Here is a 27361-nt window from a genome sequence, read left to right as displayed (position 1 = left end):
GCAGCAGAAACATTTATCGAGAATTTTCTAGGATGGCCTACAATCTTCTTATTCACACTTTTGCTCTGAATATACTATTTAACCAAGTTGATTAATTTGTAATAAGTAATTGTGTAATTAGGTAAAATAAGAAAAAAGTATATTGACTTGCTTCAACCGACGGCAAATATCATCTCGATTCTGTCCAGCCCCTTGACACTTATATATTTTAAAGTTTTAGTACAAGTTACGTGGGGGGACACATGGAATTTTGCGAAACAGCGTACCCGCCATTGTGCGCCGGTGGCGGCAACGCAACGTACTTGTGTGTTTGTCACAATAGCGCTGCTTAAATCTCAGAGAAGACCACATCATTGGCCACTGCGAGAGGTGCAAGTATTTTTTTGTTTCTTGTGGTCAGCAGCATGGAATGTACACACAGCAAATGTTGTGAAAATGTAAATTCATTCACTGCTTCAGCAGTCTTATTACAAATAGTAAACCCTTGTTCACTGAGCAGGTACTCAGCACTACTATAGTATTTTACATCTTCAAAGGATCCTTGGCCCGCACCCTAAAACGAGTCTCGACTGAAAGCACTTCTTCCGCTCCAAGTTGAGCAAGCGTCGCCCTTCGGCTAAGAAGGCGCAACGCTTCTCAAGAATTGCCATGTGGTCTTAATTGAGCGCAATGACTATGCCTGGCTAGGAGCGCCGCTATCATGGACTTCCTCGAGTCTAGGTGCAATGCTGAGTAGAGCCACGTTCTATAATGCGGGGTTTATGCTTTGTCGCTGTAAGCCCTCAGTCATGTTTTCCATGGCACTCAACAGGGCGACACGATCGCTTACGTAAGCCTTGTTATTTTGCGCCCTTCATTCTTTCCAGTGAACAGAGATCACTGATTTCTGCTGGAGTCAATTGAAGAACGAAATGTAATTTAGCCTAACCTGTGAACAAGTATGACATCTATAAAAACTGTTATTATAACACATGCACTTATGCCCTTCTAAGTTTTGTTTTCGCCATGACTAGCATAAGACGCCTTTTGCTCGTTTAGAATGTCGCATAGAGCGACGGCTATATTTCGTTGATGCCTCGATATGTAATGGATCAATGATAAGGTTAATGGTTTGAGTTATTTATTAAGCAAGCCTATTCCCAAGGTTATTGCAAATTAGGCATTCTACTTGTTTTATGATCCCTAATTCTATCATTTGTACGACACAGAGGGCAGGCTAACTGGTTTGTCAATTTCTAACTCTTGACGTGGACTCAGGGCACAATAGTACATTTGCGATACATTCTAAAAGAGAAGACGTGAAATGAAATGTTCATGTGTTCAATTGGAAGGCTTAAATAAAGGGGTGTATTAAAAACGAGCAAGCCATACCTCAAAACGCTCCATGCAGCTGTATGTGTGCAGGAGAAGCAGCAAGGTCATGGCGGCGTATGCGAATACCACATCGTTCTGGTAGGTCTTCGGACACTCGGACGCTCCGACCCTGCGTATGGCATGCTTGCCTGGCATGACTTCGGTCATTTCGAAGTCCAGCAACCAGATCACGTCGTTGATTTGCTCCAAGTGTCCTACTAGGTGGCACACTGTGGACTGCGTCCGTGTGCACCGTAGAAGTATTGCCAGCCTGGCTCCACCGATGGCAGAGTGCAGTGGCTGCAGTCTGCTTGGCACTACCGGGAGTTTTGCCTGGAACTGCCGCTGGACGTGGTTGAAGAGGCCCTCAAGTTTGGAAGCTGCTCTTTCTTCCTGTGTCGGAGCTTTTCTGCACTGCACGAAAGCAAGCGCAAGGAAATGGACGCCGAACAGGTATTACCCACTGAAGTGAACGGCTATAGGCTCAACTAGTATAAGCCAAAAAGCTCCAGACAACGTTCGTCGAGACTCTATGCACCACAGCCGTCTTTACTGATACATGCCACCCGGTCACTCATCGACGCTAACTTCATGAAGCATGCTTTGTGTGGCAACATTGTTTTCTGCAAATATGTATATTACGCAGTAAAAGTATTTTGCTAACGACTCTCAATCGCAACAACAGTTCGCTCTCGAACGCTAACTTCCGGAAATTTTTTTCTTAGAGGATAAGGCGCTGCATACGGCAGTGCGGAATTTCCAAGCTGTTGCAGTACTACGACATAACCCCAGGTTTATAGTCCCTTTTACTTCAAGTCGCAAATCTGTTGTCGTTTCTACAATAGTGTTTATACAGACATATGTCAAAAGCATAAGCAAGCGTCAAATATCGTAGTAGTATACCTGGCATCGCCGGCCAAAATATTGTTAAGTGATCGTTAACTGAATGAATAAGTAAAGTGGTGAGTTCAGAAACAAGCCAACACTCCTGTTTCCGCAGTGTAATTAAACTGTCACTGAAAAAAAAAAGTCACAGTTTCGCCCTAAGGGCGAAGCAATGAATGCGATAGCAACACAGCAATGTCGTACGAAGTAAGGTGAGCGGCTTTGGTAGCAAAATGCAGCAGCACCAGCAACACGCAGAACTGTTGTCGACACCGTCGGCGTTTTGCCCGCGTTCGCACTGAACTCGCGCGGCGTTTATATATAAATACGCATTTGGTGCCGCAGCTAAACGTCGCCTCCCCTCTCTCTCTCCCTCCTGTCCCCCCACAGCCTTTTTCGCGACGGAAAAAGTCGCGTTGGCTCTCTATATATGGAAAGGAGGAAAGAGACGCTTAATTCTGCAGCCCTTCAGGGAGCACGGCGCAGAACGCGTGTTTGCTCTTCGACGTGCGTTCGTTCCCTGTGAAAGCGCGCGTCCCTCGCGTCCTTTCACTCGCGCATACAGCGTCCGGAGTGCGGCGACGATTTCATCGCCGTTGACGTCATACGGAACCTCACGGCAACGGCGACGGCAGAAATCCTCTTTGGAGTGTTCATATAATTGGGGGGGGGGGGGGGGGAGGCTCCGGGGCTCGAGCCCCTTCCGGAGTTTTCCCGGCCCCTAGAGTGCCAATACCAGAGTTCTGTTACCCACATAATTTGAGGATTCTTTTCCGTTGCCTCTACCTTTTCACTTTTGTTGTGGCTAAAAGTTTTCATCATTGTTAGCGCGGACGTGCACGGGTTTTAAGTTATACTTTCGCTTTATTTCGGCAAATGCTGACAATAGGAGGAAACAGTGCAACAATTTTTTAATATTTCCGCTGAAAACACCATGCACAAACAGAATATATTTAAATATATACACTGGACAAAGTTGATTATATTTTTAAAGAGAATGAGGTAGCCAACTAAATGGATAGCCTATGCCTAAAGAATGAATATGTTGACGTATGTTCACCTCACTTCAAATTACTTTGCGTGCTTTTTTTACACTGAAAAAAACCTGCAGACTTCAGCGAGCCCTTCGGCAGAGTCTTCTATCAATGGCGTGTGAAAAGCACGTCAGCGATATGTGTCTGAATATTGATTATCTTTACAGTAGGCAATGCTAACGACTGGCGACAAAAAAAGAAAAAAAGCTATTATAATTATTTACAACATTTACGCATTAAGGATGGAAACATCGCCTCTTGCATGCAGAGGCCATAATTACGGGTGTTTCAGCAAACACTTTCGAAAAATTTTTAAAGGTTGCGTGTGGCACATAGCACAATTCTAGTTCAAGAGCTGGCCTACTCAACGAAGCGAACAAAACTTCCACAAGAATTTGAATGCATAATCGACTAATCAACAGAAATTCACCAATTAGGTTTTTAACATATTAACTTATTGCCCATATTAAAATTTACAAATTCTATCGGTGGAGTTCACAAGGTGGATGCACTAGAAACTAATTCTCAGGATGACACTAGTTTCTAGATATTAATTCCCGAAAATTGCGGAGACGTGCACTGGCGTTCCAGTTACTTTTGTGCTCACCCACCGTGGATGCTTAGTGGCTATGGTGTTGGACTGCTAAACATGAGGTCGCGGGATCAAATCACGGCCACGGCGGCTGCATTTTGATGGGGGCGAAATGCTAGAACACCCGTATACTCAAATTTAGGTGCACGTTAAGTAACCCCAGGTGGTCTAAATTATTCCTGAGTTCTACTCTACAGCGTGCCTCATAATTAGATCGTGGTTTTGGCACGTAAAACCCCATAATTTATATATCTATTCATACTTTTGTGCCTAAATGCAGAAAACGAAATTTTGTTAAAAAAGTGATTGCAACACCAATGCATTTCTCCGCAAAGTTAGAGAATTAATATCTCGACACTGGTTTCAGTGAATTAGTTCCAAGTGGATTCGAGCTCCACGGCTTGAATTTTTAAATTGCAACATGGGCCATAAGGTAATTAGCTAAAACTTAATTGGTTAATTTTGTTAATTAGTGGATTATGGATTTCAATTTTTTGTGCAATTAATGTCCGCCTCTTCGAGTAGACGAGCTCATGAACTAGAAATTTGCTATCTGCCACAGGCAACATTTAAAATTGTTGAAAGTGTTCGCTGAAACATTGACTCAGTAGCCGAAATGATGCCAAGCCGGATTCACTCGAAATCAGCATAAATAGAAGTATAGAAGTCATGCGCGGCAGCGCTTATACTCGGACTCAAAGTACTAAAAAAAATGTGCAGTTTGGCCGGGAAGTCGAAGCCGTATTAGTGATAGCGAAGTAGAAAACAATTCGCCTTAACCACTCGGCCACGACTGCGCACACGAAAAGACAATTACGCCAATGAAGATTTTTACCGCTTAAATCCGTGTAAAGATCGAACCCGTGTAAGGGCCACACCCCCAACTTGACAGCCAGTATTAAAAAAAAAAGACATCCAACTTAGAAGCAATCGCGTTCCCTGCGCTGATTCTGATAGGACTCAACAGCGAATTGTCGCGCGCAGTGTACTTTTGCGCGTCGCTACTGGATGTCGAGAGGAGGCGATCGCGTAGGTTTACGGCGGATTTCATAATCGTATTTGGAAAAAGGAGGTGAAATGGCCCGGTCCAATGAAAGGCCCGTCAAGATCGCAACAGAAAAGTGCGGCCCTTACACGAGGGTATATGTCAGTTATAGTGGCCATACAAATTGTTGTAATCATTCACCTAAAATTAAAATACCAAGCATAGTGTAATGCATGGACCATATAAACCTGTAAATACTTCACTGGATGACCTCGACCATTCGCTTTCACAATGCAAGCATTATAAAGAACGCCGGCAACGGAGGCGAACGGTTCGTACAGTCGCGCGATTCACCGCGACACTGAAAATTAAATTCATAATCATTATCTGCTTATTTTTATGTCCACTATATATACAGACGGCCTCTGTCAGTGATCTGCAGTGAAATCTGTCTCTGAACTCTGACACACTAGGTCTTGGCAAGACAGCTCGGCAAAAAAGACAGCGCGCAAGAAGTTAGCAGCAATCCCTGCTCGCGCTTTATCATTGCACCCACCACTGTTTACCAACAATTAGAGATGGCACGCGGGCCACATAAGCGCCAGCCGCGCACAGTCCTTCACAGCTACGGCAGGGCTAGAGGAGAAGACGCGTGCTCTCCTTCCCATTCGCGTTTACGTGACCTACAAATAACCCGAATATTGAGTGCGTGGGAAGATAATGCCCATCAAGCCGCCATCCTTTTCGGCTCACTGTTACGTGCTTTTTCTCGCACCCACAGTGTATAGGTCGCTTATGTATTTGGCTTTTGGATTTAATACGGAACATCACGGCAACGACAACAGCGAAAGTTTACTTGAAATGTCGATATAAATGTTTGCGCCATAAAGAGAGAAATATAACATTGTTAGCAAATGGTGTACATAAATATGCATGGGTATGTTTCGGAAAGCCGGGTGGGCCCCAGCCCCCCCCCCCCCCCCCGTAAAAATGAAAACTGTCCCTCCTATGATATTTACTGATAAGAAATTCTGCTTTACATGCAAAGTGGTGTGCGTATGCACTGTCGCTGATAGCCATGTGGTTATTCGAGTTCGTCCTTATCAAGCGCATGATGTTGTACTGCTGATCTCGACGACGCGAGTTCGACCACAGCGGCGGCATTCCGATGTGGACGAAATAGAAAAACACTCGTAAACCGTGCATTGGATGCAGAAACAACTCAAGGTGACCATAATTAATATTGAGCCACCCACTACGGCGTGGCACGTAATCAGATCGCTGGTTTGGCCCATAAAACCCCAGATTACAATTATTTCTTTAAATAATTTATGCTGCATTTGAATCCAAAAAATGGTCCAACGTCTCGGATGATGTGGTAAGAGGTATCTGATCGATCTTGATGTTGTACAAGTTCCACTAATGCCATTGGCGTTTATTTTTTATTCCCCCTTTTTATTTCATCGTTTTGACAGAATAATATGTATGCTTAGAGTAATGACATTTGCGGCGAATGTTGCCTAATGGTCAGCAAAATCGGCCACCAAACTGGACAAGGCGCCATTTTGGTCCCAATTTGAAACAAGCCGTGGTGCCTACCATATTTTGTTAGCCGCTGACATGCCGTTAACATGCGAACAATTAAATTTCCTCAAGATAAAGAAATTTAATTGCTATGTGCACAGGCAACCCGCGCACACTTCATGCATTACTCTTTTATTGCGATAGCAATTATATGGACACTTCAACTGGATTTCTGCCGTCGGCGTCGCCGTCGCCGTGAGGTTCCGTATAAAGTGCAAGGGCGTAGACATGGGCAAAACGGTTCGCTTCAGTGAGCAGCTCGGAACGGCTCAGCTCACTGAAATGAACCGGTTCATTTGAACGTCTCACCGGTTCACTTAAACGTGTAACCTGTGTTATGCATATTATATAGTTATGTGGCTTTGAAAAAAAACGATATTTACATAATTTAATAACCGTGTTATTGGTATCTTTAGCTATGTTTAGAGAATATTTTTACATATATTAAAAGCGTGAATTTTTTGTTGTAATGAAGCTTTCTTTTCTGATATTGGGGATAAAATGCTTATGATATGACAGGCAGAATGCGACGTACTTTTTTCAGAAAAAAATATGTAACTTCATCGTCATTATAGAAGCTTGTCCGTTTTTGAGGGTACCTTAAAATCAACTTTTGTCAAACTAAGAACACAAAATGTTGTACATTATGTTTCAACTTCATTCATTTATACACATACGTACGTTCACTATAATATGAGTAAGCTGTAACGCCATGCAAAATGAATGTAGAAATCATTTCTTGAAGTACAATACAAAAATCATACGAAAGATCCAGAAAACTGCCGCACGTACATTTCGTTTTTTTTTTCTTGAGTGCACGCGCGATACTGGCGATTATGCCATCATACACCAGGACAAGAAAAAAAAAAGAAATGAAGTTCTATTACAACACAACAGGTCATTGGCCTCGTTTTATTGACGTGCTAATGATACACGCTCAGAAAATGCACTGAAGTGGATGTCATGGGCGACGTTTTCATGACTACACTCTTGTCGTTAAAGGGCCCCTAAACCACCCAGAGGTCGAAATTTAGTTCTGGTGTTGCAGTTGTGCACGAGTGTACAACGAACACGTAGCCACGGGAATTTTTCGAAATGGTGCCGTAATAGCGGAGTTACACGCGTTTGATGAGTAAGTGGTTCGTGGGAAAGGGAAAGGTTGGCGCTATCTTCTGCAGCCCTTGAGGGAGCACGGCTCAGCGCCAAATTTGATGACCGAAAAACAGCCCTCGCTCGTTTCGCTTTTTCCTTCGCTACTCTCCCCATCGGCTGGTCTCCCCTCCTCGCCGAGTGCTTCTCGAAAGGTCACGTGACATACGTCATCGCCAACGCGCTTCTCAAAACACTGCATACTTCGGTCACGTCCACGCTAGCGGCACATATACCGACGGGGAGCCGTCCGCCAGTGCCGTAGAACGTCTGCCGCGCGAGAGGTGTCCAAAGTAGACGGCAGTTCAGCCGGCGCCCCACCCGCTGCACCATCAATGGCCCAATCAACGACCACGAACCTGCGCGCCTCCGCCACCGGCAACGAAAACATCAGCTGCAGCCGGGAGACGACGGGCTCGGCTGTGCTCGCATCGCAGTCGACGGCGCCGCTAATATCAGCGTATTTTCTTCTTTGTGTATAAGTATTGCGAAGAGCGATAACAACGATAAGAAAATATTGTGGCTTGTGAGCGTCGGTATTTCATTTCAAAGCGCCGTCCGTTTTAGCTTTGAAGGGAACCAGAAAAGGCCTAGCGACGATATCGGCGCCGTCGAGCGATCAGCGGCGGTGAATCTGCCGCACAAATGAGTCCCGGTCTCATCCTCTCTACGTACGGCAAGGAAATCTCGCCGTTTGCTAGCAAGAACCGCTGTCGAATGGCGGCCCGCGAATGGCAAACGGCGTGCGATGAGTTACCGTGCCGGTAACGTGGACTCAGCGCTTCTCGGCTACCCATTGTTGCTGCGGTGCCGGCCCGTGTTATGCGAAGCGTACCGCTATAGACGATTTGCAGCAGCCGGTTGGTGCAACTGAAATCAGATGGCGCCACCGGAGCGCCGCGCGTGTTGGACATCTCTGGCCTTGGGCGCGCAAACGAAACTACGATTGCTCAGTCGCGAAAGCGTAGCCAGCGGCGTTTAACAAGCGCAGTTTGTCAAACGTCGAACAATATTCTGCTCCATGTGGAGATTAAGAGGGAGAACGTGTGCTGTGGTCGGATGCAAAAACTGTGATGGCGACATTAAGCTGTGGAACACGTCGATGTGTGAAATACACGCGCCACAGCTGCATCAAGACTGCCCGTGCCCGAGGCCGTTTTCCATGCACCGATTTCCTCAAGGAGAGAAAAACAAGCTCACCCGACAATGCTGGATAGCGAACCTACAGAGAAAGAACTTCAATTAAGGCACATCGGCAAGAGTAAGCGGCAGATCATAGTACCGAATAAGCGAACGCGCTCGGCTTGCGGAATAGTGTATAAACTTTTCCCATCTTGCGCTTGCTATACATTAAGGTCACCGTGAGGTGTTTCCGTGGCAGAACACAAGCATTAGCGATATCGTATTGGAACAGTCACCTGCTATCAGTGATGTTTATCGTTAAGCGAAATTACACGCCACGTGCGTGATATATATGCGCCGGGATCGGTGCCAATTAAGGCGTACTAGTCGCGGTGAGAACTCCTGCAGAAAAGATTGGAAAAGTGCTATCTGAATCGCATGTTTAAATCGTTAAGCTTGACGAATTCCTGTCTGCGCGTCTGATTTTACATATGTTGGTTTCGCTGCTGTATCGGATGCACGGTGTGATCAGAACGTAGACCTGGCGTTGTTTATGGCCAGCAACAGGTGCGCGAAAGCTAGCTGTGTTGATGCTGTAGCACAAAATTATTGTTTTAAACAACGCTAGAAGCGTTCGTTGCCTGTTTATCGTATTGTTTATCGTAAATGTCAAGAGAAACCATGAAAATAAAAGTAAATAATTTCAAACTCACCAGTTTGACATTATTTGATTAGCTGCGTATTAAAGTAGTGGTAACTACGAATCAACTGTTTCCTTCTGCCTTGTGTCTTTCAGGGTTCCCCCAAAGCGCATGCTGAATATATATATATATATATATATATATATATATATATATATATATATATTATTTACTTTAATTTTCGTAGCATCTTTTGACATCGCGAAATTGTGGCATTATTTGACACTGTGAAATTATGACATTATTTGTGATTATGGAAAAGACATTGGCAGCACATTGATATTGCCTTTTTTGTCACATTTGTGGCAGTTTGCAATAAGAACTGCATGCGTTACCCATGTGCGTGCTTTTTATTTATGCGGACTCCTTTATTCTTACGTTCAAATAAAAGCAAACCATTGTAAATATTACATGAATGACCCTTTTCTTTCAGGTATGTTCTATTCACTTTGTTGATGGGCGTCCAACCAAGGACTATCCCTACCCAACACTGCAGCTTGGAACACAGCTTTATGCTGCAGATGCCATCCTTGGATTGACAAAAAGCTTTCCCAACATTGCCACTGTCAAAAAGGTTGATGCCCTCTGCAAACCCCCTGTAGTCCTGTGCAGGGTTCCCATCTTGGTCGATTGCCTTGACCATGTAGTCGTTGACAACTGAAATAGGGGAGAAACATTTGTATGTACTGCGGGAATGAAAAAAAAAATGGCAATGAAAGAAAGCTGATTTTTTATTTACTCCTCAAGACATCTGCAGATGTTTGAAAGAACTAAAATGACACGATAGATACAGTCTAATATTAACTGATCGTTTGGATTTATAAATTATAGTTCTGGAGTTTCAATAATTCATACATATTTGATTACTAAGCTGGTGTTGCTCTCCTATGAAGAGTTTGAAAAGTTGAAGCGGGACCTCTCATTTATAAAACGCTTGAGTTACAGCTAGCCAAAGTTATGCCCCTGTCACATGGCCTCTTTCGATCGCGATCGAGCCTCGATCCGGCTCGGACTTTCGATCGCAATCGAAAATGATCGCTACTACACAGTCCAAGGATCAGGAGCGTGTTGTTTGGGCTCTAACGCTTTAAGTGTAACTAAGTCCGAAGCAAATAATAAACGTGCCTAATCGGTAGTAAAGGTACGTACAAATCAATTTTCAGAAAAGTTACTTTTTCATTCAGTATTTTAGGTAAACGACGTGCCACGTCCGCTGATTCTGATCGTCTGCAAATCTCAGAACTACGTGCATGGCGTCGACGCAGCACACAGATTTTCAAAATTATACGTGCATAAAAAATAAAACGGCCTTTTTAGAGGGTTATTTCTTCGGATTTCTTTCGTTATCGTTGTACCTCGTTTTCTGTCACACTGAGCTAGAAGCTGCTTACGTCGGTCTCCGATCGAAATCGGACACTTCGATTACGATTTGCGGATCACGACCGACTGGATTCGGATCGAGGCTCAATTGCGATTGAACGTGCCCGTGTGACAGGGGTTTTACTATGAAACAACACCCGTTCGGGGGCATTCAATCCAACAATCACAATCTGCCGCTCTGAAGTCAACTACGCGAAACTATTGCGTGCCCGCCGCACTGGTGAATTCTGCAGAGATCAGTGCACCAGTATCGAGGCAAACGCTTACCTCAACGTATGTGGGAAGCTAAAATACCAGCGAGCGAGACGTCAATACACAAGCGGACACGGATTTTTCACTCGGCGCTCAAGCATACACATTCGAGGCCGTCAAGCAAAGCGCGAGAGGCTGGGCAACTACTTCAAACAGCTCAGATCGTAGCTTAAGTACACCGCACTAACCACAAAAAGAAAAAGAACTAGCGAACTGACGTGAACGCCGCACAAGAAGCCTCCATGAGCTCGAATCGCTCGGCGCGAACGAGCGACGCGCATGCACGATGATCGAGCGCCAGAGCGCTCCGGCGCGAGCACATACAACGTTAAAATGACAAACAATGGTTCACTTACATGATCGTTGAACCATGGGCCAGAGCTTTGTGTCGTCGATCCAGCCGCTGTCCATCGGTGGACCCGAAACAACGCCGCTTGCCGCACCGTCGCCCACGACTACAGCAGTACGGCTCCTTCGCTGGCCTTCAACCCAAGGCCAGTCATGCCGGCGCAATCACGTGATCAAACATGGCCGCGCCCGTGCGCCGCTGCTGAAAACCGTCTATAGACCCGTGTGTTGCGCGCACGTCTGGAAAGGCTAACACTGTCGCACTCTGTTCGCGCAGCTAATCAGACCGCTAAGCACGACTGTGTTGGAACGCCAGCGATTTGGCACTTGCGTTGCGGGCTGTAATTACCGATTCGCAAGGGCGCACAAACGGGCAACACGACGAGGAAGAGCAGAAAGCGCGCGTACCTGCTAGTAGACTAACCGGAAGTCGTAGGTTCTTGTTCAACCAATGGACATCGTTTCCGCAGTTGACATCACCCGATTCCCCCTGCTGACATCGTGACGACCGCTGGGGATACCGGAAAGGCGAGGGGAGGGGAACGGCATTGTTTTTTTTTTTTTTTTTTTTTTTTTGTGGCACTCCCGCAGCGCGTAGCGCTGCAGCGTTTGTCATCGTTGATCGTGACGGCATTATGAACTCGATGAGCGTTTACTTGAAATGTTCAAAAAATATCTGAGATGTTTTAGGGGCCCTTTAAAGACACGGAAGATCATCGTCGAAGTGTTATTGGACCAGCGCACGATGTGCGATCGGTGAGAGTCGTGCGACATCGTTCGAACAGCAGCAGGCAACGAACGGTACCATCCTTTGCCAATTAAGACTTCTTTACTTCTCCGCTCCGTGGCATCGGATGCCACACCATAAGACGCACAAAAAACCAAGGGGACTGCTATACGCACACCACACACTGCGAGAGAGTGCCAGTAGCGCGAGTCGGCCCACACCAGCCACCATTCGTCGGTCAGAAATCGAAAAACTTCGAAACCCAGCAGAAGACCCAGCTCTGACGGAACGGTTCGGCACGGCTCATTCAAGGAGAGAGAACCTGCTTCCTCACTCCGAAAGAACCGCCGTTCACTTACTGAACCACGGCTCCCTCGGTCTTCAAAAGAGCGGCCCGCTCCTAAGCGCTCAGGAGCGAGCCGGGTCTTTTGAAGAGCGAGGGAGCCGTGGCGAAAAGAGCCGCTCGCTCCTGAGCGCTCAGGATCGAGCCGGATCTTTTGAGCGGCTCTTTTGAAGAGCGAGGGAGCGGTGGTTCAGTGAGTGAGCGGTGGTTCAGTGAGTGAGCGGCGGTTCTTTCGTTCTTCAGCCGAAGGCGAGGGTGTGAAGGCGACTCTTGCGAGGAAGGGCGGGGCAGTTGCTTTCTCATACCGCTAATAGATGTCGACTCTTGCGAGGAAGGGCGGGAGGGCAGTTGCTTTCTCGTACCGCTAATAGATTGCGCGGAAGTCGCACCCAGCAGAACACCTGGATCTGACGGAACGCATCGGCACGGCTCTCTGAACGCGAGAGAACCGGCTCCCTTTCTCCAAAAGAACCGCCGCTCATTTTTACTGAACGACCACTCACTCGCTCTTTAAAAAGAGCCGCTCACGAGATCCGGCTCGCTCCTGAGCGACCCATCTCTTCAAGGGCGATAAAAGCGTCGCCGCGCGCCGTATGCGCGAGCGAAAGCAAGCCGGGGAAGCGCGCTATCACGGAGAGCGAACGCACGGCGGAAAGCAAACGCGACCATCGCGCGAAAGACAGTGGGGGAATGGGAGGGAGGGAAGCAGGGCGACGCTGTGCTCCGGCACCAAAGGCGTATCTTGCAACCGGGCGTAAGGGGAACTTGCCACTCAATCTCCCACGCGAAAGCAAGAAAGCGGAAGGCAGTGCGGGAGGGCGGGGGGGGCGCAGCTTCTACTCTGCCAACAACTGCGCTCGTACTTTGCCCGCGGCTGTGGCGGTCGCCCGCGCCGTATGTTATCTCCACACGGCTCTGATCGACCTTTGTATGCGCAGTGCATTCGCCGCTCAGTTTCCGTTGAAGCGATAGACCACACGAACATTCGCCCACTGCGGCGGCTGCGCTTGCTGCAAGCGTTTTGACAGTCGTTGTCTGCGGTCATTCAGTGTGATCGATTCATGTTGGCTTGTGCGCGCTGACACCACGCTTGTTAATTCAGTTAGTAAGCGAATGTGTCCAAGTTTATGCAGCCGATAATACTACTATCCCTGCTCCGAATAGATCTCTACTAATTTGCTATCGCACTTGACGCTTCGCCTTTCGGGCGAAACTGCAACATTTTTTCGGTATCCCCAGCGGTCGTCACGATGTCACCAGGGTGCATCTGGTGAGGTCAACGGCGGTGACGATGTCCATTGGTCGAACAAGAACCTACGACTTCGGTTAGTCTGCCATATATATATATATATATATATATATATCAAATCTTGTGTTATTGCAGCCCTTTTGTGCTTCACGTATGCGAAGTACGATTACGTCACTTTTGATGAGGCGTCCACATTGCGCGCCGTTTTGGCGTGGTGGCGGTGGTCACGTTTGCTAGACTCGTATTATGCAGTGCTGTTGGAAACTTCTATGCTAGTGCTGCAGGCATCGAAGCTGGAACTCTCACAATTATGTGTGCAGGATGCTCGTGCAGGTACATTTTACGGCGACTGAACGCGCAGGATTTGACTGTACAATATGTTGAATATTTCCTTCTATAGAAGAGCCAGCCACCAGAGTACATAACAAGAAGCATGAGATTTAACCTTCTTAGCGCGAAACCGACACAGACAAGGCAAGACAAGGCACTCTGTCATTCGGTTGTGCCGTAGTTGCGGTAGAAAATAACACTGTGTCAAGCATAATGCCACTGTTACAGCATATTCTTCAAAATAGGGTTTTAGTAATGGCTTTTCGCGCGTGGAATCTGGCATCCCACTGGGGCGATATGTCGAAAAAGAAAAAGTAAGGAAAGCTAAACTGCATGCTGCAAGTGAAGCTCAAATGAAAAAAAAAACAAAAAAATGGACAGAAAAGGGTGGACCACCTGCGCTAGGTACTAAACATTCCCCTTGTGTCCCTATTTTTTCGCGCTTCACTGGCAGTGTCTCGTAGCAACAAGGAGCAATTTCTACCTTTCTCTAAAACGAAACAACGCATGAAACTAATTTTTTTCTGCAATTTTACAAGAAATGCAGTCTTAAAATGCGGTATTTGTTCGCAGTAGTATGGCGGCAGCAGGCGAAGGACCTCGCCTGTATAAGGCCTGCGTGGAGCATTAATAATTTCTGACTGCCGTCCCTCCCCGCACTAACAGCACACTGGGCCACAGTCTGCTTTATGCGCGTAATGTCCCGTTTAAACACTACTCACGTTTGTATAGAGATCCGTGATCCTGATCCTGGCAAGATTCCGCGCTTTGTCCACGCCTTCTGCAAGCGGATTCATCCACGCCTCATTCTCACCAGAGAGCGTCAGCAAGTCCAGCGAGAGCTCACGAAGGTTTGCCGACAGCAAGTGACCGAGAGCTTCCCCGAGCATGTGTGTAGCAGATTCGCCAAGTTCGCATCGGCTCATGCGAAGGCAGGTTAGCGAATCGCTCGCTCCGATGTTCGCACAAAGCATCCGGTTAAATTCAGTCTCGGCAGCGAACAGGTCGACGACCTGGAATAGCGTAACGATGCTTATTAGACTTTAGTTGTTCAACAGCTGGTGGTATCTATAAATGCGTACTTGCACGCGCATATGAATGTGATACGGCACTTGCCATTCACAAGAACGTTATATAAAAAGTTTGTTTTCAAGATATGGCCTTCTATACAGTCCTTGTAAAAGTTCAATGTTCGAGTGCATTATACCAGAAAGTTTAGTGAAAGTGGGAAAACGCCATACAATCACTAGAAACAAAACTTAAATTCTGGAATCCCTTTTTTAATTGGTACAAAATTCCCTTGATTTATTTGCGCAAAATATTTATAGGTTAAATTGTTTTTGTACGTAAGGGTTATGACGTGGTCGCATGAAAAATGTTTCTTGCCTTTTATATCACTATTGAATAAGCTCGGATATCCTGTACATAAATCAATGACGAGTCCTACGGAGCTTCTTCGTGTTTGGTGGGCTTTCTTTCATGCTTGGAAAAAGCTTTTCTATAGCACGTATCGAGCAGCAGAAACATTTATCGAGAATTTTTGAGGATGGTCTACCATCTTCTCATTGACACTTTTGCTCTGAATATACTATTTATTCAAGTTGATTATTTATTAATAACTAATTGTGTAATTGGGTCAAATATAAAAAAAGCCTATTGACTTGCTTAAACCGACGGCAAATATCATCTTGAGTCTGTCCAGCCACTTGACACTGTTATATTTTAAAGTTTTAGAACAAGTTACGTAGGACACATGGAATTTTGCGAAACTGCGTACCCGCCATTGTGCGCCGATGGCGGCAACGCTACGTACTTGTGTGTTTGTCACAATAGCGCTGCTTAAATCTCAGAGAAGATCACACCATTGACTTCTGCGAGAGGTGCAAGTAAATATTTGTTTTTTGTGTGGTCATCAGCATGGAATGTACACACAGCAAATGCTGTGAAAATGTAAATTCATTCACTGCTTCAGCAGTCTTGTTACAAATAGTAAACCCTTGTTCACACTGAGCAGGTATTCAGCACTACTATAGTATTTTACATCTTCAAAGGATCCTCTAAAACGAGTCTCGACTGAAAGCACTTCCTCCGCTCCAAGTTGAGCAAGCGTCGCCCTTCGGCTAAGAAGGCGCAACGCTTCTCAAGAATTGTCATGTGGTGTTAATTGACGCAATGACTATTCCTGGCTAGGAGCGCCGCTATCATGGACTTCCTCGAGTCTAGGTGCAATGCTGAGTAGAGCCACGTTCTATAATGCGGGGGTTATGCTTTGTCGCTGTATGCCCTCAGTCATGTTTTCTATGGCACTCACCAGGCCGACGCAATCGCTTACGTAAGCCTTGTTATTTTGGGCCCTTCATTCTTTCCAGTGAACAGAGATCAGTGATTTCCGCTGGAGTCAATTGAAGAACGAAATGTAATTTAGCCCAACCTGTGAACCAGTTCACCTGTGAACCAGTTCACCTGTGAACAAGTATGACATCTATAAAAAACTGTTATTATAACACAGGCACTTATGCCCCTATACGTTTTGTTTGCGCCCGACTAGCATACGACGCCTTTTGCTCGTTTAGAATGTCACATAGAGCGACGGCTGTATTTCGTTGATGACTCGATATGTAATGGATCAATGATAGGTTAATGGTTTGAGCTATTTATTAAGCAAGCCTATTCCCAAGGTTATTGCAAATTAGGAATTCTACTTGTTTTATGATCCCTAATTATATCATTTGTACGACACAGAGGGCAGGCTAACTGGTTTGTCAATTTCTAACTCTTGACGTGGACTCAGGGCACAATAGTACATTAGCGATACATTCTAAAAGAGAAGACGTGAAACGAAATGTTCATGTGTTCTATTGCAAGGCTTAAATAAAGGGGTGTATTAAAAACGAGCAAGCCATACCTCAAAACGTTCGACGCAGCTGTGTGTGTGCAGGAGAAGCAGCAAGGTGATGGCGGCGTATGCGAATACCACATCGTTCTGGTAGGTCTTCGGACACTCGGACGCTCCGACCCTGCGTATGGCATGCTTGCCTGGCATGACTTCGGTCATTTCGAAGTCCAGCAACCAGATGACGTCGTTGATTTGCTCCAAGTGCCCTACTAGGTGGCACACTGTGGACTGCGTCCTTGTGCACCGTAGAAGTATTGCCAGCCTTGTTCCACCGATGGCAGAGTGCAGTGGCTGCAGTCTGCTTGGCACTACCGGGAGTTTTGCCTGGAACTGCCGCTGGACGTGGTTGAAGAGGCCCTCAAGTTTGGAAGCTGCTTTTTCTTCCTGTGTCGGAGCTTTTCTGCACTGCACGAAAGCAAGCGCATGGAAATGGACGCCGATCAGGCATTACCCACTGAAGTGAACGGCTATAGGCTCAACTAGGATCAGCCAAAAAGCTCCAGACAACGTTCGTCGAGACTCTATGCACCCCAGCCGTCTTTACTGATACGTGCCACCCGGTCACTCATCGACGCTAACTTCATGACGCATGCTTTGTGTGGCAACATTGTTTTCTACAAATATGTATGTTATGCAGCAAAAGTGTTTAGGCTGACGACTCTCAATTGCAACAACAGTTCGTTTTAGAAAGCTAACTTGCGGATTTTTTTTTTCTTATAGGATAAGGCGCTGCAAACTGCAGTGCGGAATTTCAAAGCTGTTGCAGTACTATGACATAACAACATGTTTATTGTCCCTTTTACTTCAAGTCGCAAATCTGTTGTCGTTTCTACAATAGCGTGTTATACAGACACATGTCAAAAGCATAAGCAAGCGGCATATATGGTAGCGGTATACCTGGCATCGCCGGCCAAGAGATTGTTAAGTGATCGTTAACTGGATGAGTAAGTGAATTGGTAAGTTCGGAAACAAGCCAACACTCGTGTTTCCGCAATGCCATTAAACTGTCAATGAAAAAATGTACGGCGACCCCATCGGCACTAGCACGTCGAGCGAGCCCTTTCGGGCCTCGTAGGTGGCGGATGATATTACATAGACGGTAAGGTCTGTGAAGAGACCTTAACATAGCTGCGAGTTTCCCATTGCTCTGGCCGAAACACGTCGTCACGCGCATTCTTGGACATTTTGTTGTCTGGTGACCATTTTCAAGCATCACCGTTTAATAAAAAGTTCGTTTTCGTTGGTCACAGTTTTGCTGCTCTCTGGTTCTTCGTAATTACTACAACGTGACAATATATGCCCTCATCTATATCCAGTTAGAAAATGTTATTTCCGAAAAAGCAAACCACTCGGTTTCCCCGACGGCGCTAAATTGTTAATGCAAAGAAGGACGGCACCACAGGCGTCAGCGTGTCGAGAGAGAGAAGCACTCATCGGACCGCACACGAGGCGGATCACTTTACACTGAGCATGTCGTCGCGCCCATTATTGCACATTCCGACACTCTGGTGACAGGTGCGCATCGGCAAGCACTATGTTTTAGTGTGACCAGCATTCCGGGAAAATGGGTAATCCATTACTCAAGTATTATTGCGCAACTAAAGACACGGACGTGAGAGAAGAACACACACCAAGCTCACACTTTTGCGCTTGGTGTGTGTTCTTCTCCTTTCACGTCCGCGTCGTTTGTTGCGCAATAATACTTGAGTAACGTTTTAATATTTTAACATCAGGGACTTTCCGGGGCTATATATGTATGCATGTATGTATGTAACCACTTTACCCGCTCCCTGGGTAGTCCGTGGTGGAACGGGTAACGTACCAGGTGGCTGTGCTCAGGTGAGAGAGTTGCAAACTACTGACCATCAGACCAACTTGGCTCGCTGAATGTGTGTCAATGTGTACACACGTGCCACTCTTCAATGAACCTTTCTCACACCGACTTGGGTTACTGTAGATGCGGGACTGGCTAGGTACTGTTGTTCGCCGAAACGTTTTGACGCCGACTTGCAGCACTAGATATGTGCCACTCTGTACGTGCTAGTCTTCAATAAACATTTTTATGTCAACTTAGGTCACTGGATACGTGCGAGTCACTGTGTGCCGCTCTTCAATAAACTTCTTTGACGCCAACTTTAGCCAATATATACGCATGTGCCACTGGGAATGTGCTGCTCTACGACGATGAAAAAGATCTCTTAAATTTATCTGATGCTGAGAGGAATCGAACCCACGTCATAAGGGTTGCTCAAGGACAGCAACCGGGCGCATTAGCAGGCTGCCCAGCAAATCCACCGGATATGTGCCGCTTTCAATGAACGCCTTTCACGCCGACGCTTTAGCGAGCTGCGCCATGAATGCACTGGGTACGTGCTGCTTTTCAATCAACCTCTCGCCATCTTTGGTAACGGAGTATGTGCCACGCTGAGTGTGCGGCAATCGAGGAAACAATTGTCAGCGTTCGCACGCACTGGTGCGCCACGCTTCCCGCCTCGGAGCCCCATGGGCGGACTTCTCGGCAGTGGCACTTGATGGCGCATCCAGACAGAACAGCGTTCGCTATGCATTTCGGAGGCAATCCGCACCCTTAGCGCTAGATGGCGCCGAGTGTTCTTAAGGAAGTGCGAAAGAGGAATCCCGCTGCAGCACACGCCTCATACAAACTCGTTCGTATACGATGGCAATACCTTGTATCGCTATATTGATTCAATGCTAAAGGCAGTTCCGTCGAGAGTCATCGTGAGATAGGCTATGCCGAATTTTTTTAGTACGGAATTCAACGGAAAATTGTTGTCTTTGCAAGAGGTGTTAGCAGGAGCTTATTAATATAGTTCGCGGCCGTGGAATAAGTTCTTCGGTGCAGAACTTCGGGCCTTCCAACCTGCACTGCGGCTGTTAGCTCTACCGGGCTACCTAGCCTACCATGGGATACACTAAAAGGAACCTTCCCAGATGTATTCACCTTCAAGAAGTTCATACAATAAATACAGCAAATGCGTAAAAGAGCGTTGCCACACCCTTGGAGTGCATTTGTAGCCTGGTTTACTATACTGCCACAAATCTGCTCGAGACTTTCAAATGCTTTATTATGTGAGGTGCCAGTCTATTCAAACGGTGTTGCTCTGTGCTGCACCGGCTTTGGAGACGAAGGCGCCCGACTGCGCGTTCTCACCGACGCCCGCGTGCTTCGGCCGCTTCGGTGCACCAACGCCTTGCTGCATGCCAGCTCTTTGACATTCGATAACGACCACGCCGCCGCGGTCACGCAAGAACTGTCGTGAAACTCGCGGACATAGCTTCACTGCAAAATGACGTCCGCAGCGCCCTTTACTATAGCGTGCCTTTAGCACAACCGATGACTCGACGAATGCGACCAGTCTTCTACTGCGTTGTGCGCTCGCGTTAAGAAGACCCGCCATCATACAATGGGTCGGTATCCCGGTATAGTTCTGCCGAAATCTACCACTAACTAATCTGCGCGATAGAACGCGACGTTATTAGAACAAAACTCGCAGCTCGGCCACCAACTGCAACACCAACAGCGCGGTCGCTTGAACTAGCAAGCACTGTTGTGCAGTCTTGGGTTCGGTTGTTCAGTTCCGCTCCGTACGGTGCGGTGAAGCGCGGGCAGTTCAAACAAACGCGCACTGCGCGCGCCAGCGCCTGCCAGCAATTTGGCTCTCTGCGGCAGCGCTGTGTTGGTAGAGAGCGTACGAGACGCCAAGGAAAGCTTGCTCGCGTTTGAGGTAGCAAAAAGGGTTCAAATGAACGCTCCCTCACGCCTTTCTCGTCTTTTACGCCCAAGCGTATAGATGCCCTGTCTGTCAAATCGGCCGCAAGGGAAGCGAGTGCCGAAGGAGGAAGGCGCCCACAGGTGTACAAGAGAATCGCCGCGTTCACGCCCATTCCATTTACGTTACGACGCCACGGTGCTCGCTGTTCATGTGCGCGGCGTTCACACGCTTGCGCGTAACCCGCGTTCGTGAAGTGAAACATCACTAACTTTTCGGTTGTTTAGTTCAGCGAGTGCTGCACTTCTCCGCTTTCCCCCTCTTTTATGCTTATGACTAGCCATTTCAATCAGTTTTTACGTTATGTGCTGAAGGCACCTCATCCCGAATGTTCTTGTACAGAATTACACGAGAACGGCGATTTTTTAAAAAATTACCGTTAAGGCAAATGTTGCCATTGTACAGTTGAAGCTGGCGAACGTCCAAGGTATGTCACTTCCAAATGCGCAACCAGATGCATGCGATTTTCGAGTGACGGCAACATGCGACAATATTCCATAGGCACACTATGTAAAAACACAAAACTACAGTGTGCAAGATATTCGTAAGCTCCGAATAAATAGATGGGAATTAAGAAAGATTTCCTCGGGCAATGACTGCATTTTGATTGCGTTTGGTGCATTTAGAGAAGTTAAAGAATACACGGAAAAATATTGTGAAAGAACAAATAAATGCAAAATTTCAATTTCTACTTTAGAAAATTTCTTTGAATCGAACTAAGATCACTTTATTTAAAAAATTACACTTTTTGTTGACGGCGGAAGAAAGATATTGTCTTGATTTTAACAGAACTACAACCTACACGGCAAAGTGAAAAATGTGCTATCAAAACTATGATCGAAATGAGATTTGTGCATCTCTTTACTATCCGCAATTACCATTTCTTTGAAGATTCATCAGCCACACAAGTAAGAAGATACATCTTCCATGCACGAGTTAACTTGACTTAGTTTTTAAATCAGATACAGCTGCAATCAGAGCGATTCGTGCTGTTCACGAGCATCGCTATGGAAACTCGTAGAGTGGGTCGCATAATGCCGATTGTCTTTGCACCTGGTGTCTCGTCAGTGGTCACGCATCATATGTTCTACGTGGCATGCTTATACATGCACCTATGATCTGTTCCAACTCAAAAATTAACTTTTTGGATTACATAATGATGATGATGATGATAAAAGCTTTATTGCTAAATATATCACAGTTTAGCCATAAAGGCGAAGGAATGAATGCGATAGCAACATTTTAGAATATTACACGAATTGTAAGACTCGTAGCTGTAGTGGCAGTATGAATTGAAGTGAACGTACGGTGACCAAGTAAAAACAACCTGTTGTGCTAGGGGTCCTCTGTTTGAATCCTGCAATCGGACAACTTCATTTAGGCTTATTAATTAAAGCCAACGTCTTTCCTAGCCACTTCACCGTCACTTTTCCGAACTTTTTTCCTGGGCCGATCCCGGATGTAGTGCGCATAAGCACCAATAAAATTGCATCATTTTCATGTTTGAGCTCTGTTATTATTTCGCCACTTTTAACATATAAGTCTGAGAAGACTTAAAATAAAAGGTATGTACTGTCAATGTTTGGTTTCATTAATTTTTTTTTTTGGGGGGGGGGGGGGGGGGGGGGCTGCCATTGTCCGTGTGCTGTTTGTGGGCTGCCAACGTAACGTGACGGGTGTTATATAATACGGGATTTTCGATTAATTATGTTACGCGGGAAAATAATACGCTCGCGTTTGCGTCTGGTAGCTACTGGCGGCAGTGACAGTTCGGCTGCGTGAGAGGAAGGCGCAGAAAAAGCGGTCGTAGCGGATAAAATTAATCGAACAGCTTTCAAAAGAAAGCATCATCTCTTCATTTTACAGGTATTGAGAAAAAAATCGGAGTCTGCCCCTAGCTAAAACCGCATAGCTGCGATCTCGGACTGACAACGCCACGCGCGTTGCCGCAGCCGCAGCACATGCCACGCTAGGCAGGAACCAAGACAATAACGTAGCGGTGCTTGTTATATCGTCGACGGCGACCCGGGCGGCGGCGGCGCCGCAGTAGAAGAAGGGGGATCGCGCCGCAGGGTGGCGGCCGACTACATGGAAGCAAGGAAAAGTGAACAGTCGAAGAACTCCTCGTACAATCCACGTTTAATCATGGTCACACCTGTATAAATAGCATGACACCAGGTGACGGCAACAGCGCTTGGTCACTGCCGCTTTGGGGCGTCCCAGTCGGCGGATGCATGGAGGATATGGCTGCGTCGTACAAGGCCACATGGCGTCTGTAGAAGTCCGGCACAGTAGAAGGCCACAGAAGCACCATCTGGCTCGGCTGATCTGGCACCCGATAAGTCCGGCAGCCAAGTGCACTGCGTCACCTCTTCTCCCCCCTTGAGCGAACATGGTTGGGGAATGTGCCTTAAAGGAAGTAATGGAGGTTATTGGCATTGAAGTATTCTTCGGAGAAGTAGGCATTGAAGCAGTATTCTTCACGGGCGTAGGCATCGGAGGCTTAGGAGTATGAGGCATTGAGTAGGCCTTGTTGGAGTAAGACTGAAGAGACAGCGTCGGAATAATTAATTAATTAAATTATAGGGTTTTACGTGCCAAAACCACTATCTGATTATGAGGCACGCCGTAGAGGGGGACTTCGGAAATTTGGACCACCTGGGGTTCCTTAACATGCGCATAAATCTAAGCACACGGGTGTTTTCGCATTTCGCCCCCATCGAAATGCGGCCGCCGTGGCCGCGTTTCGTGCACAGCAGCCCAACACCATAGCCACTGAGCAACCACGACTGGTGCGGCGTCGGAATAGACGGTGTCGTAAGAATAATCGTAGTCTAATGGGCAGCCGGATGCGTCTCCTCGGGGCGCTAGGCACTGGTAGGGGGGCCGTGTACATGAAACACTGCAGGCGTCTCTCGAGCGCCGGTGTCTTGCGTTCCGACTTTGCCCTTTCTTGATGCCAGTCCACGGGAACGGCACACGGCTTCTATGTGTCCCCATCTTCCACAGCTGAAACAGACTGCATCTTGAGCTGGGCAGGACGGTGAATTTGCGAGGTGATACCTGGACCCTCAGCAGGTAGCAGGTGGTGGGTGGTCGCGCCGGGCGGGCGCCTTGTTGGCTCCTACCGGCTTGCAGACGGGGAGGCCGCTCGTGCCGTCGACCGCCATCACGTTCTGCTGGGCAGTGGTATCCGATTGAATTCGCCTGCATGGTTGCAAATCGCTCCATATGTTCTGACCACTGTGCTCCTCCTTCCTCGCTGATGATTTATTGAATGTCGTTACGAACTGTCGCTCCAGCATCTTTAGTGCCTCCTGGTACACGTCCGTGGACTCCCTATCGATGAATGTTTGGTCTTGCCCGCCTGCGTCTGGGCCTCTTGGAGCTCGAAATATGCATGTAGGCCCTCAACACCCAGGGCGGTCAGAAGAATCCTTTTTCTGAAATCGGGATTGGCGTCTGCGGCCAGTTCCACGTAGACTTCGAAAACGCGCCGCCACTTCGCCCATGGTGTGGGGGCGGAGCCGGCGTCTGCAAGAAAGGCGGCGGCGGAATTCCACAAAGCATGGTTGGCGTCTGAGTAGGAGTACACTGGAACGCAGGTAAGACTGCAGTGTCATAGGCCTCAGTAGTCCCAGCGGTTGGTACCTTAGCAGTGTCTAAGTTCACGTCAGCATCAATGAAATGCGCTGTAGCATTCAGCGTCCGTGGTCCGAAGCAATAGTAAGAAGGACACAAGCGGGTATCAGCAGTAGCGTCGCAGCAGACGCGGCATACCTAGGGTCCGTGGATGTATTGGACGTGTAGTAGCTGCAGCGTTTGAAGTAGGGTAAGTGCCTGGCTAGCGTCTGAGCCGTTCTGAGACCGGAGAAATGGTTGCAGGCAGTAGGGGCGCGTTGGCGTAGGAGCGTCTGAAGTCTGTAATGCAGGTCGTCGCAGTAGTATATAGCAGGGCAAAGTCTTCTTTAGGAGGCATTGAGCATGGGTTCTTCACCGACAGCATGGGCAGCAACTTGGACGCGTCGCAGCAGCAGTAGTAGAACAGGGATGCGTCTCAGTAGCAGCAACGTCCCTGGCATCCATTGCAAAAGAATAACCCGAAGCAGCAGTAGAAATCCTTTTCACGTACCTCGCCGCCAATTGTTATGTCGTCGACGGCGGTGGCGGAGGCGCCACAGTAAAACAAAGGGGATGGCGCTGCAGGCCAGCGGCCGACTACATGAAAGTAAGGAAAAGTGAACAGACGAAAAAACCCTCGTACAATCCCCGTTTAATCATGGTCACACCTGTATAAATAGCCAGCGCCTCCTATAAAGACAACGCCTGGAAAATGAGCCGCGAACTCGCTGCCCTACTCTCGTATTTTTCTCTCCCCCACCAGTAGGTAGGCAAGCGCCCCTGACGGGCGATCCTTGTAAACATGTCGGCGCGCGGCGGCCTGGGCCAGTATTTTGTAGCGATGACTTTAAAGTAATAATGCCTTTTCGCGCTTATCGCGCTTTGTCTGGTCAGAGCGACGGTCCGCTCGCGTTATCAACGGGATCAGCCGGCCGTGAGCGGTGGATGATAAGACTATTCCAAAATAAGTCATAAGACATCGCTACAAAATCGCGGCCCTGGAGCCTAGCAGTTGGCTTGTCGCGAGCAGACACCTTGCCGACCGCGCGTGGTCACCGCTGCTCTATGCAGACGATGACACTCAAGGGGTTTCTTTATCGCTGTTCTGAAATCATGCGAGTCACCTTACGGGGCTTTTTGTCGCTGGTCAGTTTGTTTTAGCACAAAAATTTGCTGGAGAGCTGCAAATTTCCGCGCGGCGTCAGCGGCGCTGAAACCTACGCCGCCGGTTTTTTTTTTTTTTTTTTTTTTTTTTTTTTCTCCAGGGACGCCGGCGGGAGCTCGCGCTCTCCGCCGGCGGACAGCGCGCTGCCGGCTGCTCCCGGCTACGCCGTTGGCTACGCCGATGGTGTCACATGACCAGGCGGTAGGTAGGCGAGCGCTCTCGCACGGTGCCTGGTCACTGGTCACAACACGCGGCAGGGACCTCTCTATGGGAAAAAGAGCGACGTTCCAGGCATTAAATAGCATGGCACCAGGTGACGGCAACAGCGCTTGGTGACTGCCGCTATGGGGCGTCCCAGTCGGCGGATGCATGAAGGCAATGCCTCCTAAAAAAAACTGAAGGATATCACAGTGCTAGTTCCAACAACTACTGCCCGCGCTTTCAGGGTGCTGGGAAGCTAATGCGACGCATTTCGTTCGCATTAAGCTTTCTTTTATGAGAGTACCAATAGGCATTATACTTTTACCATGCACAGGAAAATGGACGGACTGACTGTGGACAACACGCTCTGACGGTGTCATGACTATATGGATAGGTGTGTCCGATACTTGACGCCGTTTTCAGCGCATGCTGTCACCGCGTTATCTTCCCCATATCCGATGACCGTGCATACATTGGGCATTACAAACACTGTAACTACGAGAATTGAGTTTATTTAAGAAGCTTATACGGTAAGGGGATTGCTTTCGTCACGCTAAATATACCCCTAGTCGCCCGCAAAGCTGAATTCCGCGCTCATACAACACCGTCGATGACGTAAAGAGGAATTCAACTCACCACGGCCCTCATGAGCTGCTCATTGAAGTCTCGCGCGTCGAAAAAGTGCGAGCACCACTTTTCACAGCACTCCAACGACGACAGCCGGCGCTTGGCGAAGTAAGCCTTTCTCGTCAAATCAGCCGCCGCGTCAAGCTCATTGGCCAGTTGATGTTCTTGGAAATTGGAGAGCGCAAACTCGTCGGACGGTAGGCAAAAGAAGGGACGAGCCATGTAGTTTTCCTAGTGACTTCTTCCTCACTGTAGGCAGAGACGCCGTCCAGCCAAAAAAACCGATGCGAGGCTCGAGATTCGAAAAAATCTTCCTGCGTTCTGTGCGAAAAGAACAGGTGGCATGCGCGTGATCGACGTCGTCGTCGTCTTCGTCGCGAACTTGCACTTCGGTGACTCCACTGCCGAAAATGTTCTCGCGCTGTCTCGTGCTTTTTTTTTTTTTTTTTTTTCGCGTGGCGAGGCCAGTGGCCGGCGTGTCCAAACGTCTCCACAGTCGAAGGTGCAGTCCCGCCGCGAGCCGCGGCACCATAAATAGGGTCGATAGAACTCCTTAATCCACTGAGCGACAATAAAGCTTACCCTTTCTCTCTCGCGCCGTTCTGCCGCGCGCTGCACTCTGCCGTGGCCTATAAAAAAAGGGCGGCCGGTACACTGTCATTCCAGTGGCGCACCGACCGGGGGGGGGGGGGGGGGATTCGGGGGTTGTAAACCCCCCCTGAGGCCGACATAACCCCCCCTTTTGTTTAACCCCTTTCCTTACACATTTGAGTACTGCAACTAAGATAAGACGCGCAATCGTCTGCACACTCGCAAAAGCGCATTTTTTTTTTTACAATTTCCAGTGAAGAAATCGAAATTAGTGCGGTTTAGATGGTATTAGCAAACTGTCACCCCCCCCTGGCCGAGATCCTGGGTGCGCTACTGTGTCATTCGGTGTTACGATGGAAGATATACGGATGCCGGCTCCCATCGTACTGTCAGGCTTTTGCCGGTGCATGCTACGAAGTGAGCAGCGAAGTGGAC

The 27361-nt window shown here is 47.7% G+C and overlaps 1 protein-coding gene across 1 annotated transcript in view; it reads right to left on the bottom strand.

Annotated features, from left to right (window-relative positions):
- LOC125942129 (uncharacterized) overlaps nt 1-26911 on the bottom strand; it is a 51474-nt gene extending 24563 nt beyond the window's left edge. Inside the window, exons 1-2 of the mRNA XM_049660243.1 lie at nt 26345-26911; nt 16940-17335 (exon numbers count right to left, since the gene is read on the bottom strand). Of these exons, the coding sequence (XP_049516200.1) occupies nt 16940-17335; nt 26345-26557 (609 nt within the window). The 5' untranslated portion in view covers nt 26558-26911. The remainder of the gene's footprint in view (nt 1-16939; nt 17336-26344) is intronic.
- Between the last annotated feature and the right edge of the window lie 450 nt (nt 26912-27361).

Source organism: Dermacentor silvarum, chromosome 1, assembly GCF_013339745.2.
Source record: "Dermacentor silvarum isolate Dsil-2018 chromosome 1, BIME_Dsil_1.4, whole genome shotgun sequence".
NCBI lineage: Eukaryota > Metazoa > Arthropoda > Arachnida > Ixodida > Ixodidae > Dermacentor > Dermacentor silvarum.
The sequence above is the reverse complement of the archived record's forward strand: the minus strand, read 5'-3'. Positions and strand labels throughout refer to the sequence as shown.